This window comes from Cnephaeus nilssonii (genome assembly GCF_951640355.1).
Source record: "Cnephaeus nilssonii genome assembly, chromosome: 20".
NCBI classification, from domain to species: domain Eukaryota; kingdom Metazoa; phylum Chordata; class Mammalia; order Chiroptera; family Vespertilionidae; genus Cnephaeus; species Cnephaeus nilssonii.
Genome location: NC_137091.1, coordinates 3,846,613 through 3,864,555, shown reverse-complemented (window position 1 = coordinate 3,864,555; position 17,943 = coordinate 3,846,613). Strand labels below are relative to the sequence as shown.

At 44.1% G+C, this 17,943-nt stretch overlaps 1 protein-coding gene across 3 annotated transcripts in view; it reads left to right on the top strand.

The window, feature by feature from the left end:
- FTO (FTO alpha-ketoglutarate dependent dioxygenase) overlaps positions 1 to 17,943 on the top strand; it is a gene marked incomplete at its 5' end in the record, with an annotated part of 299,032 nt that overhangs the window by 66,098 nt on the left and 214,991 nt on the right. For all 3 annotated transcript variants that reach the window (XM_079759889.1, XM_079759891.1, XM_079759890.1), the window contains one exon: positions 15,558 to 15,635. In XM_079759889.1, the coding sequence (XP_079616015.1) occupies positions 15,558 to 15,635 (78 nt within the window). The remainder of the gene's footprint in view (positions 1 to 15,557; positions 15,636 to 17,943) is intronic.

The following is a 17,943-nucleotide window of genomic DNA, read 5'->3' as shown; positions in this document are numbered from 1 at the left end:
TATTTCTTTCAGATTCTTCTTCTTCTTTTTTCTTTTTGACCTTCACACATAATGTCTGGAATGCATGAGAAAAAACAATTGTGGTAAAATACACATAACATAAAATTTATCATCTTAACCACTCTAAGTATGCATTTCAGTGGCATTAACTACATTCATATTGTCACGCCTCTCTGCTTCCTTTATTAGAGAACCATTACCACCACTCATCTCTGGAACGTTTTAACCCCAAACTGAAACTCTGTCCCCGTTAAACACGGAACTCCCCCTGCCTCCCTCTTTCCAGCCCCGGCAACCACCATTCTACTTTCTGTCTCTATGAAGTGGACTATACTGGGTCCCAGACTTTGCAGATAAAAATGTGAGGTCAACTCCCAGTGCTGACATTGACTACCTCCATGATCTTGAACCAGGTATCTTATCTAAGTCTTGGTTTTCACTTCATTACAATGGGGATAATGATATCTACCTAATCCTCCTAAGATTTTTGTAGCGATTAAAAGAGTTAGCATAGATGAAAGTGCCCATTCCAGTCCGTCTACAGGAATGAAATGGGTGAGGAAAGCAGGGGGACAGGACTCCAGCGCCGAGTCTGGCCAGCGATGACATTAACTTAAGATGAAAAACAGGAGAAACAGACTTCAGGAAGTCGGGAAAGGAAAATGTTAACTTTGATTCTGGGCTTACTGCATCCCCAGGGCTGGTGGGAACTTTCATGTAATATCCTGGAGACAGTTTTAAAGGTGGGTTTGGGCTGGAGATGAGGATTTTTTGAGTGTTATCTGTAAGGAACTCATTTTGAGAAGATGAGATTGCCTGAAGGAAGCAAGTTATCTAAAGCGAGAAAAGGAAGAAGGGTGGGAAATGTCTGCTATTTGGGGCAGAGGAAGAAAGATCTGAAACAGACTGAGGAGGAGGGAGCAGAGGCTAGAGGCTGGAAGGGAGGGGGTGTTACAGAAACTGAGGGCAGCCCTAGCCGGTGTGGCTCCGTGGATAGAACATAGGCCTGCGGACTGAAGAATCCCGGGTTTGATTCCCGGTCAGGGCACATGCCCAGGTTGTGGGCTCGATCCCCAGTGTGGGGCGTGCAGGAGGCAGCCGACCAATGATTCTCTCTCATCATTGATGTTTCTGTCTCTCCCTCTCCTTTCCTCACTGAAATCAATTAAAAAGGAAAGGAAAGATAAAAAAAAGAAACCGAGGGCAAAGAGGGTGCTAAGAAAGTGAGGCAGGTTCCTGTGCTCAGGGCTTCCCGAATGACCAAAGTGCTAAAGCTGCATTTTGGCAGACAGAGTTGGTCATTGACTTTGAGTACAATGGCAGTGGTAGAAGCCAGAGCATGGTAGGGGTCAGGGCAAAAAAAGACAGTAGGAATTCTGGGCATTTATCTTAAACTAGAGGCCCGGTGCACGAATTTGTGCATGGGTGGGGTCCCTCGGCCTGGCTGGTGCTCGGGGCTGATCGGGACGCACCAGCTGGGCGGAGGTGTGGAGAAAGGACCACAGGAGGTTGGCCAGCCAGGGTTAGGGACCGCGTGAGGTTGGCTGGCCCTGGGAGATTGGCTGTGGGAGTGCACTGACCACCAGGGGGCAGCTCCTGTGTTGAGTGTCTGCCCCCTGGTGGTCAGTGTGTTGTCATAGCAACCGACTGACCAGTCGTAACAGTTGCTTAGGCTTTTGTGCACTGGGGGGAGGGTCCCCTCAGCCCAGCCTGTGCCCTCTCACAGTCTGGGAGCCCTGCGATCGATGGCCAGTGGGTGGCCTGGGCCTCTCTCTTTGGGGCAGTCGTGGAGCCTCCCGAATGATTGAGTGCCCCGCCGGCTGGTGGCCTGGGCCTCCCTCTGCAGGGCGATCATGGTGCGATGGCCGGGCCCCCAACCAATTGCATCGCACCTGCCTTGGCTGACCTGGCGCCAGTGGGTGTCATAGCGTGGTCATCCGGAGGGTCGTTTGCTGTTTGGCTGTTTGGTCGATTTGCATATTACACTTTTATGATTATAGATATAGATTGTTCTTCAGGGAGTTAGGTTGGGAAAGAAAGGACGCAGTGGGATGGTAGTAACTAGAGTGGGAAAATCCAAGGAAGCCATTAAATAATGAATCGAATACTTAACTAATTTTAAGGTGGCACAATTACTTTTTAAAGTCTGATATAACATAGCGTAAAGGACCGAGAGAGCAGACCTACGGAGAGGAAGAGGTTGCTTGATGATGTCTAGAACTGTGATGACCCTAAGGAAGGCAGGAAGGCATGGGACCACGAGGGCAGACACATTGTTAGTCTTTTTAGTCTATTTTAAAGCTTTTATTAAGACCCCTACTGAAATAAAGCATCTAATACTCATACATAGTGTTTGGTTTGTAACAGGAATTGCACACACATTAGTCTCTTTACAGTTTAACTTAATCTTGACAACAGCCCCGTGAGGTGGGTGTGGTTACCGTATCTGTTTCATTGATGGGGAAACGGAGGCACAGGGAGGTTAAGGAACTTCCTCAAGTAACTTACTCCACAGCTGGTGATGAACAGAGGCAGGACTTGAACTTACAAAGCCTGATTCTGGAGCTGAAGCTCTTCGCCATGACTTCAGGCTGTGCCGTCTCCTCTTGCTTCCTAGGAGTTGGAGCCACCTGGAGAGAGAGCTACACCTTGGCAGTTGACATGGGCAGAGCTGAGGGCAGAGCCGGGTCCTCTGGTGATTGCGTCTCAGCTTGGAGTGGGTATTTTTCAGGATAACGAGGTTACGCATGTGCTGGTTAGGTTCGGTTGCAAGCCTCGGCGCTTTGAAGAATACATGTGTTAGAATCATCACTGACTTGTTATCGGACAAGCCAGCGTGTGTACGTTGTCATTCGTGGTCTAATCAGAAGAGGGAACGTGAGGACATAAAATGCACGTATTGGAATCGGACTCGGCACCTGCTGAGGAAGCCACGGAGCTTTCTGCGGTGCCCCCACCAAGAAAGTGCGACGACAGAGCGTGTGTGTTGACTTTCTGGAATCCTGCGAATGAATAAGTGAAAACAAAAAAGCAATATCCACTCTGTATTATAAACCTCTAAAGTAGTTATCCAGTAACTTATTCTTCCAGGCATTTTTCTTTAACTTGCATTACAGCTAGGCAAAAGGAACGGTTGGAATTGCTGTGTCTGCCGCAGAGGGATTTTTCTTGTTTTCAAAGTAACCTCTCCGGCCTCGTGTAATTCACTGGGGGCTACCCAAGGGGGAGTATTTAACATGTGATCATGCAGCCTTAGAGAGCCAGAGAGCCGGAGAGGGGCGGCAGAGAGCCGAGGATTACGTGGACGGCCGCTGAGGTCGCTTGCTGGTGTCATTACCGCCACCTGGCAGACATCTCCCTTCCCGTGGCACGTTGTCTGATCAGATTTAGTGGTTCAAGCTTTTTAAAATGACAGAGGATTCAGAGATGCTACTGGTCTCGAGTGTTATTATTTCCCATCAGCCTGCTAGCGGGAAAGTGCCCGGTTCGATCACGCTGATGCCAAGCTGGGCCAAAGCCCTGGTGTAATTTCCAAGAGCTCTGACCCCTGATCTCTGCGCAGACCCGCAGGAGTAAAATTACAAGGCGGGGCGGTCCCTGAAGACTGACCCATGGCTGGGAGAATTGGAATTTTTTTTCATCTAAAGGGGTGTGGCCAACAGAGTTTTTTTCTCTCCTCTGGGAAATGCAAGGAATGCGCTATTAGGTCCTTGGAGCTGGGATGTAGGAACAGTAGTTTTGAGAGAACCCAAGATGGCGGCATAGGGTAAACACCTAATTGTTGCCTACCACAACAATTTTGAAACTACAACTGGAAAACAGAGCAGACATCGTCCAGAACCACTGGAAAGCTGGCTGAGCGGATGCTCTACAACTAGAATAAGAGAGAAAGGGACGCTGAGCTTTGGGAGCTGTGGAGCTGCGGAGATCGGTGAGAGGGCGGGCGGCTGAATACACGAGAGGGTGGGCACCAAGTGCGAGGCTGGCTTTCTCGTTCGGGAGGAAAACAAAACCTCCGACCGCACTGTTATCCGGCTCAGGTCGGAGAGAGGCCAGCCTGTCTGGCAACAGGCGAAACTCGAGAGCAGCCTTCTCAGAGGTGCGCACAGCCATCACTGCGGGACATTAGGGCGGGGCTGATGGGAAACCAAAGCTTGTCTGCGCCACCCTGAGACTCCGCCCCATCCAAGCTGAGCACAGAAGCCAGTGGAGACACTGCTGATCCTCACAGCCAATTGGCTTGGAGATCAACTCCCCCCAGTGATACCAACAACAAGCAAGGCTTAACTACAACAAGACTGCACATACAGCCCACAAAGGGGTGCACCAAGAGGATCCACCACAGGTAACTGGGGAGGCTGAGCTACGGGCTCTGCTAAAACACCACACAAAGCAACTCCATCAACTCAGGGAAGCAGCTAAAATGCAGAGACAAAGAGGCAGGCCACAATTAAAGGAAAATGGAGGAAAGCAAAAGACTGGATATAGAGTTCAAAACCACGGTTATAAGGTTTTTCAAGGATTTCCTAGAAAAGGCCGATAAATTAAATGAGAACCTCGAGGACATGAAAAGGGATCAACTAGAAATAAAGCATACACTGACTGAAATAAAAAATATTATACAGAGACCTAAAAGCAGACTAGAGGATCGCAAGAATCAAGTCAAAGATTTGGAATACCAAGAAGCAAAAAACACTCCTCTGAAAAAGCAAAAAGAATACAAAATGTTGAAGATAGTGTAAGAAGCCTGTGGGACAACTTCAAGCGTACCAACATAAGAATTATGGGGATCCCAGAAGAAGAGAGAGAGCAAGATACTGAAAACCTATTTGAAGAAATAGTGACAGAAAACTTCCCCCACCTGATGAAAGAAATAGACTTACAAGTCCAGGAAGCACACAGAACCCCAAACAAAAGGAATCCAAAGAGGACCACACCAAGACACATCATAATTAAAATTCCAAGAGCAAAAGACAAAGAGAATATTAAAAGCAGCAAGAGAAAAACAGTTAGTTACCTATAAGGGAGCACCCATACGATTGTCAGCTGATTTCTCAACAGAAACTATGCAGGCCAGACGGGAATGGCAAGAAATATTCAAAGTGATGAATTGCAAGAACCTACAACCAAGATTACTCTACCCAGCAAAGCTATCATTCAGAATTGAAGGCCAGATAAAGAGCTTCACAAATAAGAAAAAGCTAAAGGAGTTCGTCACCGCCAAACCAGAATTATATGAAATGCTGAAAGGTATTCTTTAAGAAGAGGAAGAAGAAGATAAAGATAAAAATTATGAACAACAAATAGGTAACTATCAACAAGTGAATCTAAAAATCAAGGGAATAAAAAAATCTGATGAACAGTACTAATTGGTGAATATAATAGAATCAGGGGCATAGAAAGGGAGTGGACTGACAATTCTCGGGGGAAAAGGGGAGTGGGGGGTGCGGGAAGAGACTGAACAAAAAGCGTACATCTATGGAGGAGGACACTGTGGGGGGGGGGGTAAGGGCAGAGGGTGGGGTAGGAACCTGGTGGAGGGGAGCTATGGGGGGAAAAAGAGGAATAATTGTAATAATCTGAACAATAAAGATTTATTAAAAAAAAACAAACACTAGTTTTTATTTTTATTTTTTAAAATTCTTTATTGTTGAAAGTTTTACATGTCTCCCTCCCCCCACATTGACCTCTCCCTGCCCGCTCCGCCCTGTACCCCTTTTCTTCCCCCCTGCACATGCCCCAACCTTCCTATTGTCTGTGTCCATTGGTCATGTTCATATGCATGGATACAAGTCCTTTGGTTGAGCTCTTACCCACCCCACCCCTTCCCTCTGAGGCTTGAGGTCTGTTTGACGCTTCTGTGTCTGTGGATCTATTTTTGTTCATCAGTTTATGTTGTTCATTATATTCCACCAATGAGGGAGGTCATGGGATATTTATCTTCCTCCGTCCGACTGGCTTATTTCGCTTAGCATAATGCTCTCCATTATGCGTTACTCGGTCCTTGGAGCTAGAGTGTAGGAGCAGTAGCACTGAAGGGGTTTTAATTAACCTGTTATCTCTCTTTTATGGTTTGGAATGGTATTGCCCTTGCTCTGGTATCCATTTACGATATCACGGGTCTTATGATCGTGAAGAGGAATCTGGGGTAAGTGATCATCTCTGCTTTCAGTTGAATACTTGGAGGTGGCTCAAGGAAATTCTAGTTTACAAGGCTCCCAATGAAGTCAGGAGAAGGTAGAATTGTTGCAAGTCATTATCCCTGAGTACAGAATCCAACATTTTGTTTTGTTAAAGGCACATGTTGCTTTGGTACCAATATTACAGTCTTCAGACGTGGAAACGGCCCTTCCCCCACTGTGTTCGTCCTTTCCCCAACCAACCCTTACCCTTTATTTCTTTTTAGATCCCGTGTAGCTGCTTTCCATCAAAGCTATTTTTTCTTTTCAGGAGACTTTCTTTTCCTTTGGAAACGTGGACTACATTCTTAAATGTAATGATTGTGGGTGGGAACTCCATATCAAGTTGGTGAGACAAATAGTGTTTGATATTCAGATTATTACATGAAGAGCTCAAGTATATATTCTGTACCTGTGGCTTTAGTTATTTAAAAACATTTACCTTGAAAGAGTAACATGTGAGGTCATGGAATGCCATGGCCAACTTTGTGGAGTATTTTGGAAAGTATGAATTATAGTGAAAAATGCTGTCTCAGGGAGGACACGTTATAAGTGCTGGAATATTTAACGTTACAGCTGGATGCAAGAGAGGGGAACTCCATTAGGAATGAATGAATTTGTTGGAAAGTTGCTTATAATAAAAGAATGAAAGAAAAGTGAAGAGAATTCTCATCAACTTGCATGAAACCCACATTCCTTGTCTTCACATGGATGCAAAGTATAGGTTCTTAGATTTAAAACAGGATAAGATAAACTCCCCAGAAAGAAAAAAAATATGGACAGAGGACAGGAACAGGAATTTCACAAAAGCTCTACTGCCAATGGCAGTTAACGTGTGAAGTTACTCAAGGCCTGATAAAGAGGTGTAGATTAGAGTGAGCCTGTTTTTCATTTATTTATCCACTTGCCAAAGATTGAAGAGTTTGATGATAACTGGAGTGTGAGTGTATGAAGAAGTGGGTATTGTCTGCTGATGGGCTTGGAGTGGCTATGTTTCCCTGGAGGGCAATTGCACAATGTGGGTCGAGAGTCGATAGAGCATACCTGTCCACCTAGTGAGTCTCCTGCTGAGAATTCTTATCACAGGGAAATCACCTGTGCCTTCTAGTCAGCTGGTAAGCTCAGTTTGTGTATACCTTCTGCTCCAAACACATCTATCAGGGACAAATAGCTTGTTAAAAGAATAAAAGATAAGGAAGGAGTCACACCTGGGCTTGCAGACTAGGTATCGTTGTGGACTGAAAAAAGAAGCAGGGACGAGCTGGGTTGAAATGATGGTCCTGCAAGGGCTCCCGGTGTGGAAGCAAAACGTAGCCACTGTGAGTTCAGGTCCTATGAGGTGATAGGGACTAAGCGTTTCCACTGGAGATGGGCTAGAGCTAAGCGAACTGTGTGTGAAGCCAGGGCCCGAGGGGAAGTTGTGCTTCTCACCAAAGGAGACTGAGAAGACCGCCAGGTCACGGAAATAGCTTATATGTGGAGATGAGGGTTCTGAGGGGCAGGATAAGGTAGGTAAACCTTCAAGAATAGAAACGGAATTAGTCTGATTGATTGTGGGGAGAGATTGTGAGGCTCGAATCACCATTTAACGGGGCTTGGTCCAGGACTGGGGATATAGGGATCCTGGTGGAGGCAGCTGCTGAACCAGTATGAGGAAAAAGGTGAGCATAGGTGGAGGGAGAGAGGAAGGGGGCGGCGGGGGGGGGGGGGGGGGGGGTGGGCAAACAAAGACAAAAGTCCACTCAGGATGATTCTTCAGAACAAAATACCAAAATACTTGAAGAAAATAAATGCTAGTAAAGATGGCAAACAGAATCAACAATGAGAACAGAAGATGAACGTAGCTGAGATTAATTTTATAGAGCGGTCAGTCCAAGACTAAAATAAGCGTGCTCAGGAAGTTCAAAGGGGTAAGTAAACACATCATGCTGATAAAAGTGAGATAAAAATGCTCCAAAATGTGCAGGAATGGAACAGGAGCAGCTAGCTATACATGAAAAAAAGGGCCATTTAGGAAATAAAAAGTATAGTCATAGAAATAATAAACTCAACAGATGGTCTGAGCTTTAGACCTGACACAATTAAAAAGAGAATTGGTGAATTGGAAGAGAATACTGAGGAATTCAGCCAGGATGTAGGGAGAGAAAAAAAAGACAAAAGATTAAAAAAAAAAAAAAGGAGCGAGAGAACATTTAAGAGATTTGAGAGGTTCCAACATATGACTAACAGGAGTTCCAGCAAAAGAGAATGAAGGTCATAATGAGGAAGAAAAATTTGAGGAGCTAAGAGTTGAAAATTTTCCTTACTTAAAGACACGAGTCCTCAAATACTTTGAGTAGTACCATCTGTTGATACTATGGAATATAAGGGATATAAAGAAAAAAAATTCTTACGAGGCTCAAGCTATAACAACACATTATCTGTAAAAGAAAGATTCTTATTATTAACAACAGATACTAGAAGACGGGCATAAAATCTTCAAAGTGCTAAGGGAAGATTACAGTTCATTTTAATTTTTAAAACCCAGGTAGTCTTTGATTCAGGAGTGAGAAAAAATGCAGATATTTTCAGTGATAAAAAAAGACTAGGATAGCTACCATCCATAGACTGTCCAGGAAAACTGTTAAATGTTGTAATTTAGTAAGAAGAAAAGCGAAACCAAAATGCAGGTTTTTATTACAAGAAACAAGGATGAGCATAGAAATTGATGAAATGTGTTGGAAAATGCACTTATTGGTTTAAAATGCTCCTTTTTTTTTTTTTTAATGAATACAAAGCTAAAAAATAACTAATGAGAATGTGAGGAGGAGGAGGTAAGCCATGTGTGATACATGTTAGTTAGGGACTCTAAAGAACATACACTGTTGCTATTACTGGTTTCTAAGAAGAAAAAGAACAATGTGATACATTTGAGAACTAACTTAGATGAATTGGATACATATCTAGAAAAATACATATTACTTAAATTGCCTTTAAGAAGTAGTAAAAAGTCTGACTAAAGCAATGAAGAAAACGGAATGACAATTAAAAGTCTATGCCCTAAAGTGCCAACAGGTCCAGCTTCGCAGGCAAGATGTACCATATTTAGGTAATCCTCACTTTTGCCATTCCCTGATTTAGAACAATTTTATTGGTATAATCGACATACCATAAACTGTACATATTTAATTTGTACAACTTGTTAAGTTTTGACACGTGTATGTACTTGTAAAACCACCATAAAAATCAAGGCACCGCCCATATTCATTACACCAGGTAGTTTCTCTGTGCCTCTTACTAATACTTCCCTCTTCCTCCAACCCTGGCCCCAGGCGACCACTAATTGCCATTTGTCACTCACTGTTGATTAATTTGCATTTTCTAGAATGTTGCTAATATGGAATAAAACAGTGGGCACTCTTTGTTTTGGCCTGTCTTCTTTCTCTTAGAATAGTGATTTTGAAATTCATTCATATGGTTGTAGATATCCACAATTCTTTTTTAAAAAAATATATTTTATTTATTTTTATTTTAAATATATTTTATTGATTTTTTTACAGAGAGGAAGGGAGAGGGATAGAGTTAGAAACATCAATGAGAGAGAAATATCGATCAGCTGCCTTCTGCACACCCCCTACTGGGGATGTGCCCGCAACCAAGGTACATGACCTTGACTGGAATCGAACCTGGGACCCTTCAGTCCCCAGGCCGACGCTCTATCCACTGAGCCAAACTGGTTAGGGCTCCACAATTCTTTCCTTTTTATTCCAGAGTAGTGATTTTTGTGTGCTATGTCACGATTTCTTTTTATTTATTTTTTTCAATATGCTAGGAATTTTTTTTTTATTCATTTGATGGATATCTGGGTTGTTTCCAGTTGTTGACAATGACCAATACAGCTGCTGTGAACACTTATGCACACATTTTTGTACAGATAGAAGCTGCCATGTTGCAGGTATATGTTGGACCTTTTTGAGAAGTTGGCAGATTGTCTTCCAAAGCGGTTGGACCTCTTTATTTTCCTGAGAGCAGTGTTTAAGAGTTCTGGCCTTGAGAGTTTTGAGAAGAGAAGTTCTTGATGAAGTTTATCATTTGTTTTTCTTTTACGGGTTGTGTTTTTGGTTTCATATCTAAGAAAACTTTGCCTTGCCTAACCTAAAGATGCAAAATAATTTCCCATTTTCTTCTGCTAATATTATAGTTTAGCTATTATATTTACATTTGTTTTTAGGTTTTGCATTGATATATTTATTCATTTAGAGTTAATTTTTATATATTACAAGATGTGGTACAAGATGTGGATTAAATTGAAAAAAATATGGATATCTAATTCTTTAAGTAGTATTTGTTGGAAAAGAATTTCGTTCTCCATTGAATTAACTTTGAATCTTTGTCAAAAATCAATTGGTGGGCCTATTTTTGGATTCTCTGGCATTCATTTATGTATTTGTCTACTTTTATGCCAGCCCCACACTTATCTTGATTTCTGTTCTTTTATAATTAGTCTTGACTTGAGAGTGAAGTCCTTCAGCGTTATTCTTCTTTTCCAAAGTTGTTTGGCCATTTAGGTCTTGGCATTTTTATATGAATTTCAGTAGTGTGCCAATTTTTACAAAAAAGCCTGCAGGGATCTTGGGTTGGGACTGCATCAATTTGACCTTGAGTCTTCAGATCCAGGAAGATAGTTAATCTTTCCATCTACTTAGAAATTCTTTAAGTTCTTTCAGCAATGTTTTATTGGAATTTTTAAAAATATAAGTCTGAAAAATCTTTTGTTAGGTATATCCCTAAGTACTTTATCATTTTGGATGTTATTGTTTATGGTGTTATTTAAAAAGCTTAATTTCAGATAGTTGGTTGCTGGTATGTAGAAATGCCTGATTTTTGTATATTGACCTTGCAACCTTGCTGTCCTGTAGATTGTATCCTGCAAGCTTGCTGAATGTATTAGTTCTAATTGCTTTTTTGTAGATTCTGTAGGATTTTTCTCTACAGGTGCTAATGTCATATGCAAATAAAGACAGTTTGTTTTTAATCCTCACCCCAGGAATATGTGTTTTTATTGGATTTTTTTTTATAGAGAGAAGAAGGGGGGGAGAGAGAGAAAGAGAGAGAGAGAGAGAGAGAGAGAGAGAGAGAGAGAGAGAGAGAGAGAGAAATCGATGTGAGAGAGAAACGTTAATCAGTTGCCTCCCATGTGCACCCTGACTGGGGAGCAAACTCACAATCTAGGTATGTGCCCTGAATCGAACCCACAACCTTTTGGTGTATGGGATGACACTCCAACTGAGGCACCCAGCCAGGGCTAAAGACAGTTTTATCTATTCTGTATTTTTTCCTAGTCTGGATGCCTTTCATTTCTTTTTCTGGCCATATTACACTGCCTAGAACCTTCAGTACTGTGTGTGTGTGTGTGTGTGTGTGTGTGTGTATCTATATATATCTATCTATATGTGTGTATATCTATATATCTATATATCTATATATATATATCTTTATTGTTGAAAGTATTACAGATGTCTCACATCCATTGACCCTCTCCATCCTGCTTCTGCCTTTCCTCTTAAGTACAGTCTTGCTCAGAGGGGTGAGAGCAGGCATCTTCGCCTTTTCCTGATCATACGATGAAATCTGTTAGGCTCTCATCACTAGTCTGACGTTAGCTGTGTGGTTTTCACAGGCTTGTTTATCAGGATGAAGAAGTTCTCCAGGACTGATGTTGGGTACTGACTCATGTTCTTACTGCAGGAATTCAGATGACCCTGTGGTTTTTCTCTCTTAGCCTGATAATATGAAAAGTTATGTTGATGTTCAAATGCTAAAACCACCCTGGCGTTTCTGGGGTAATACTCGGTCATGATGTATTATCCTCTTTATGTGTTGTTGGCTTCCATTTGCTAAGATTTTATTAATAGTTTGTGTACTCATTCCTAAGGGGATATTGGTCTGTAATTTTATTGTGATAATTCTGCTTGGTTTGGGGATTGCATTTCATTCATTTTCTGCATGAGTTTATGTAGATGGATATTTCTTTCTGAAATGGTTGGTAGAATTCAATATTGAACGTTTTGTGCTTGGAGTTTTCTTTGTGGGAAGTTTTTAAGGTACAAATTCAATTTTATTATTAGATAGAGGGCTATTCATATTATCTTTTTCATGAGGTAATTTGTGTCTTTCAAGGAGGTTTTCTATTTTGTCCAAGTTCTAAAATGTATTGCTGTAAAGTTCATAATATCACCTTATGATGCTCTCAGTTGGTATATTGGGGCTGCAGTGTGTTTTTTCCTTATCAATCTGGCTAGAGATTTTAAACTTTCTCCAGGAACTAGCTGCTGGCTTCATTGATTTTCTTTTCTCCTTTCTATTTTATTGATTCCTACGCAGCTCTTTTAGAATTTTCTTTCACCTGCTTGCTTTGGATTTCATTTGCTCTTCTTTTTCATTTTCTCTGGTGGAAGCGGAGGTCATTGATGTGAAATCATTTTTCTTGTTAATATAGGCATTAGTGTTACACATTTCTCTGTAAATATCGCTGTAGCTGCAACCTAGACAGTTTTTAAATGGTTTGTTTTTACCTTTATTCAATTTAAAACTTTTCTAATTTCTTGTTTGGTTTCTCCTTGGGCCAAATATTTGGGGAGTTTAGAGATATATCTCTCTTTTCCATATTTAATTCAATTTTGTTAGAAAACACCCCCCCCCCCCCCCAGCTTTACTGAGATATAATCAACATGTAACATTGTATTAGTGTAAGGTCTAAAATGTGATGCTTGGACATGTGTGTGTATCGGGGAACGATGCTCACACCTCCATCATCGCACACACTTCATTTGTTTTCCTTTCTGTCTCGTGTCTGCGGCCCCCTTACCTGCCGGAGCTGTGGACGTGGGCACAGGCCTCCTGGGAGGGATTTTACGTGCTCCTCCTGCCGGTGGGGGGTCCGAGGCTTTGAATCTTCTCTGGCTTTGCGTGTGGCATCCGTGAGCAGCTTGACATATTAGACACGAGTGTGACAGCAAGGCCGTGTGAGCAGAGCCGTGTGCTGTGGGGCCAGCTGTGTGGGTTTATCTGGACACCAGGCCGGGGAGCCAGAGCTGACAGTCAGACACGGGGGCCTTCTCCCTCCGCTCCCTGGTGCATTTCCACGTTGTGTGTGTTTTCCAGCTGGTGGGCATTGGGCACAAAGAAATGGAGAAATGGTCCGAGCTGTTTTCCCCTCTTCACTATGTAGTCTGTGATGGCTCCCTGCTCCCCCCCTCACGCCCCCCACCCAGTATTTCATTGTATCTCACTAAGTATGCACTTTCTAAGACTAAGTCCAAAATCATCTTTCTACTGCATGTCATGTTAAGAATGAACGGGTAATACATCTGAGTTGCTATTAGATAATATGCTGAATAGGCCATATGTTCACGTAGTTCAAAGTCAAGGCAATATAAAACGGAATAGTTTGAATGGTCTTGCTCCACCCCTGTCCCCTTTCGCCATTCCCCACCTCCCCCCCACAGATCAGTCACCACCTGAATAGTTTGTCACTGTCCTTTATGTTCCTGTAGACCCGTGGTCGGCAAACTGCGGCTCGCGAGCCACATGCGGCTCTTTGGCCCCTTGAGTGTGGCTCTTCCACACGACCTGGGCGAGTCTATTTTGAAGAAGTGGCGTTAGAAGAAGTTTAAGTTTAAAAAATTTGGCTCTCAAAAGAAATTTCAGTCGTTGTGCTGTTGACATTTGGCTCTGTTGACTAATGAGTTTGCACTGCTGTAGGCAGATTCAAGCAGGTGTTCTGTCCCTTGCCTCATTCCCCAATAAATCCGGAGAGCTTTTCTCTCCCTAAAGGAGCTTCCTCGTCCTCATTTATTCTTTCTCTGTATTTGACCATGTGGATGTACATGGTTTGTTTAACCATCCTCTATGGACAGACGCTTGAATTGCTTCTCATCGTTTTGTTGAGTCAACGTATAATTCACCTGCCGTAAAACCCACCCTTTAAAAGTGCACACGGGCCCTGGCCGGCTTGGCTCAGTGGATAGAGCGTCAGCCTGCAGACTGAAGGGTCCCAGGTTCGATTCCGGCCAAGGGCTCGTGCCTGGGTTGCAGGCTCGATCCCCAGTGGAGGGCGTGCAGGAGGCAGCTGATCAATGAGTCTCTCTAATCATTGATGCTTCTATTGCTCTCTCCTTCTCCCTTCCTCTCTGAAATCAATAAAGAAATAGATTTTTTTTAAAAAAGGGCACACTGAAGTGGTGTCTAGTGTGTTTCCAAGCTTCTGTTTTACCAGCAGCGATCCGGTGAGGAACTGGTGCGTACATTCTTCCGAACACAGTACGAGTCTCTGCACCAGAAACACATCCTCAGAAGTAGGATTTCTGGGGCAAAGGGATCATGCACTTGAATGTTGATGGGAATTGTACTGGTTTGCACCCCGAGAGGAGAGGAGGGCTCGTTTCTCCATAGCTGCGCCCGAGTGACTCTGCCTTTTTATAAGGCAGCCTTGATTTAAAAAAACATTTTATTGATTTTTTTACAGAGAGGAAGGGAGAGGGATAGAGAGTTAGAAACATCTACGAGAGAGAAACATCGATCAGCTAGCTGCACACCCCCTACTGGGGATGTGCCCACAACTAAGGTACATGCCCTTGACCAGAATCGAACCTGGGACCCCTCAGTCCGCAGGCTGATGCTCTATCCACCGAGCCAAACCGGTTAGGGCAGGCAGCCTTGATTTTGAAGAAATGTGGGAGGTTCATGAACTACTAGTGTCATCTCCCTGTTGATTCCTGATCGATTTCACCAAAAGTAAATGTGACCCGAAGTTCTTTTTAAACGGATAAATATTGTTATTTATTATTGACCTTGTTAGTTATTCGGTCAAATTGCAGATTGTGAATGTTGCGTACAGAGTGGACTTAACCCGTGTGGTCTCACGTTGAGTGATTTCCTGACCCCATTCCCTCCCGTCCTATCGGTATAATAATGCTCGCAGTATTCCCATTCCCATTCCCAGGGGCTGGAGACCATTGATCTCCTGCTTGCCCTAGAGTGGGAACATTCTTGTAGAATTTTATTTTTTTGATGCAGCCTTCCAGATCCTAAAGTTTTATATCTGTCTGAAACACAGGTCTCACCCGAGCTGAGAAGTGGTCGTTTTTGTAGTATTTTAGCTGGAGTATTAGTTGTAAACAGAATTTCAGCCTCCATCGGTGCTTGTTGGTCTGCAGGATGAGCCTGTCACTGTTTACATGGGGCCACACCCGCTGGGCTCTATGCGGAAGTTTAGACATTCAAGTTGGCTGAATGCTTTTTGGTATTCTCTCTCTTATTGGAAAAATAGGGATTGTCTTGTATTTGGGGTCACTTTCTAGTCAGTCACCAATAATAATTATTATTATTTTTGAACAGAAACTGAGGCTTCTCGAAGAGCTTGAAGACACGTGGCTTCCTTATCTGACCCCCAAAGACGATGAGTTCTATCAGCAGGTAAGGCCTTTGAAATAGCTTTGTCAGTTTCTAGCGATTCGTTTTGCTCTACATACGTTTACCTAGGAAGCAACCACAGTCTGGAGAGGCTAACCGAGACGTGAAATGGTCCGATTTGGTCGTCTCTCGTAACTCCTCATCACCACGGGCTACGTCACTTCCTTCCCACCTGCTTTCTGCCGGGGACTTGGTGCTTCAGCGCAGCGGCCGGTTCCTTCCCACGTCCTTGGCTCTGCTCGTTCTGTGTCTCCTGCATAGCAGACCCTGCTGCCAGACGGCTGATTCTTCAAGGCGCCACGGCACCATCGCCTGCTTGGTGAAAGTTGCCTCGCTTTCCCTCCCTGACTCGCAGAGTCCCCTGCCCTTCCCTCTGTGCTGCTCCGACCTTGCCGTCACCTCTGTTGTACCAGCACATTGTATTGCAGTCATGGGGTTCTGTGTCTCTCTCCCTGGGTTAGTCAGCACTCTTGCAATGACCAAGGACAAAAACATCAAGAAACTCTATGGAAAAAAGGGACTTGATTGACGGACGCACCTTAGATGTCTAGGAGTACCTGGCTGAATGCAACTAATCAAAGGGTGTCATCTGATCATCAAAAGGTGTGTCTCTGTGTCTTGGGTGGCCTTTCCTCTGTGTGGCTTCACCAATTTTTAAAAATCCAGATATTAAGTGAAACAATGAATTAGCAAAACTACAAGAAAATTAATACAAACAGCTACCCCTGCCCCCGACCTTCAGCCTGTTTTAACCCGGCATCTGTAGTTCTCTGTTTAAAACATAAATCAGATCGGGGTCCTTTCTTGGTAGCCCTTAGGGAGCTTCCCATCTTGTTCAGAGTAAAAGCCTAGGACCCTACATTCACCTGCACATCCCCCCACACCTGGCTCCTGACCACTGCTATGGCTGCATTTTCTGCTTCTCCACCCCTCCTCCTCCTCCTCCCCCTCCTCTCCCTCCTCCTCCTCCTCCTCCTCCCCCCTCCTCCTCCCCTCCTCTCCCTCCTCCTCCTCCCCTTCCTCCTCCTCCTCCCCCTCCTCCTCTTCCTCTTCCTCTTCCCCCTCCTCCTCCTCCCCTCCTCCCCTCCTCCCCTCCTCCCTTTCTCTCCTTCCTCCTCCCCTTCCTACTCTTCCTTCTCCTCCTCCTCCTCCCCCTCCTCCTCCCTCCTTCTCCTCCCTCCTTCTCCTCCCCTTCCTGCTCTTCCTCCTCCTCCTCCTCCTCCTCCTCCCCCTCCTCTCCCTCCTCCTCCCCTTCCTCCTCTCCCTCCTCCTCTCCGCCCTCCCCCCCCCCTCCTCCTCCTCTCCCTCCTCCGAATTCTTGCTCTTTCTGGAAAAAACCAAGCACATTCCTGCCCCAAGGCCTTTGCACTCAATGTTCCCTCAGCCTGGCACTCTCTCCCGCCCTGGGTATCTGCAGGGCCTGTGTGCTCATTTCCTGCTTCCTCTGTTCAGCTGTCGCCTGATCAGAGAGGCCTGACCATCCTGTGTAAAGTAGCGCCCTTCACCCCGGCTCCCCTACCCGACTTACTGGGCGTTAAGTTTGCCCACAGCACTCAGTACCATCTCAAATGCTATATATTTTACGAAGTAAACAAGCACGCACTAGATAAGTAAAATACTATGTGTGTTGTGAGCTATATATAGTATATGTTTCTATCTTGTATATATAAACAGCTCTCGTGAGAGAGTATAGAATGTTTGGTCTCTGTCTTCCCAGTACCCAGTGCTTGGCATATGGTACGTGCTCGATAAATGTGGATTCAATAAATGAAGGTTTTCCAGACCCCTCCCTAACTATCTCCTGCTCCCCAAGCAGTACATTCCTACGGCCACTGTGAGAAGCCTTTCTCTAACTCTCGGTTTATACGTCTGTCTGTCCTGTTAAACGGAGAGGTGCTATAACACAGGGTCTAACCTGTTTTACCATTGTACTCATGACACTCTAGACAGTGTCTGGTACCTAGTGGATATTTGGGAAGTTTTAGATAATTTTGTAAGAAGAACTATCGAATGAATGAACGAACGAACATACACCTTTGTATCCCTTTGTGGCAAACCACACGTCATCGCCAGACTCCAGGGCCACATAAGGGTGGCGCCCCATTGTCAGGGGATGGCTGCCAGTCATGAGCATTTTGCAGGGAAAGTTATATAGAGAACATGACTGGCATAGTGTGAATTCCTACAGAGAGCAAAATGTAAAGTGTTACCAGGAGAACCGACGAACGGCCAGTTTAGAAACCTGCTCCCAGGAAAGCGATGTCCCCTAACACTTTGAGTGAAGGGCATTTCCCAAGGCCCTGGAAGGTTT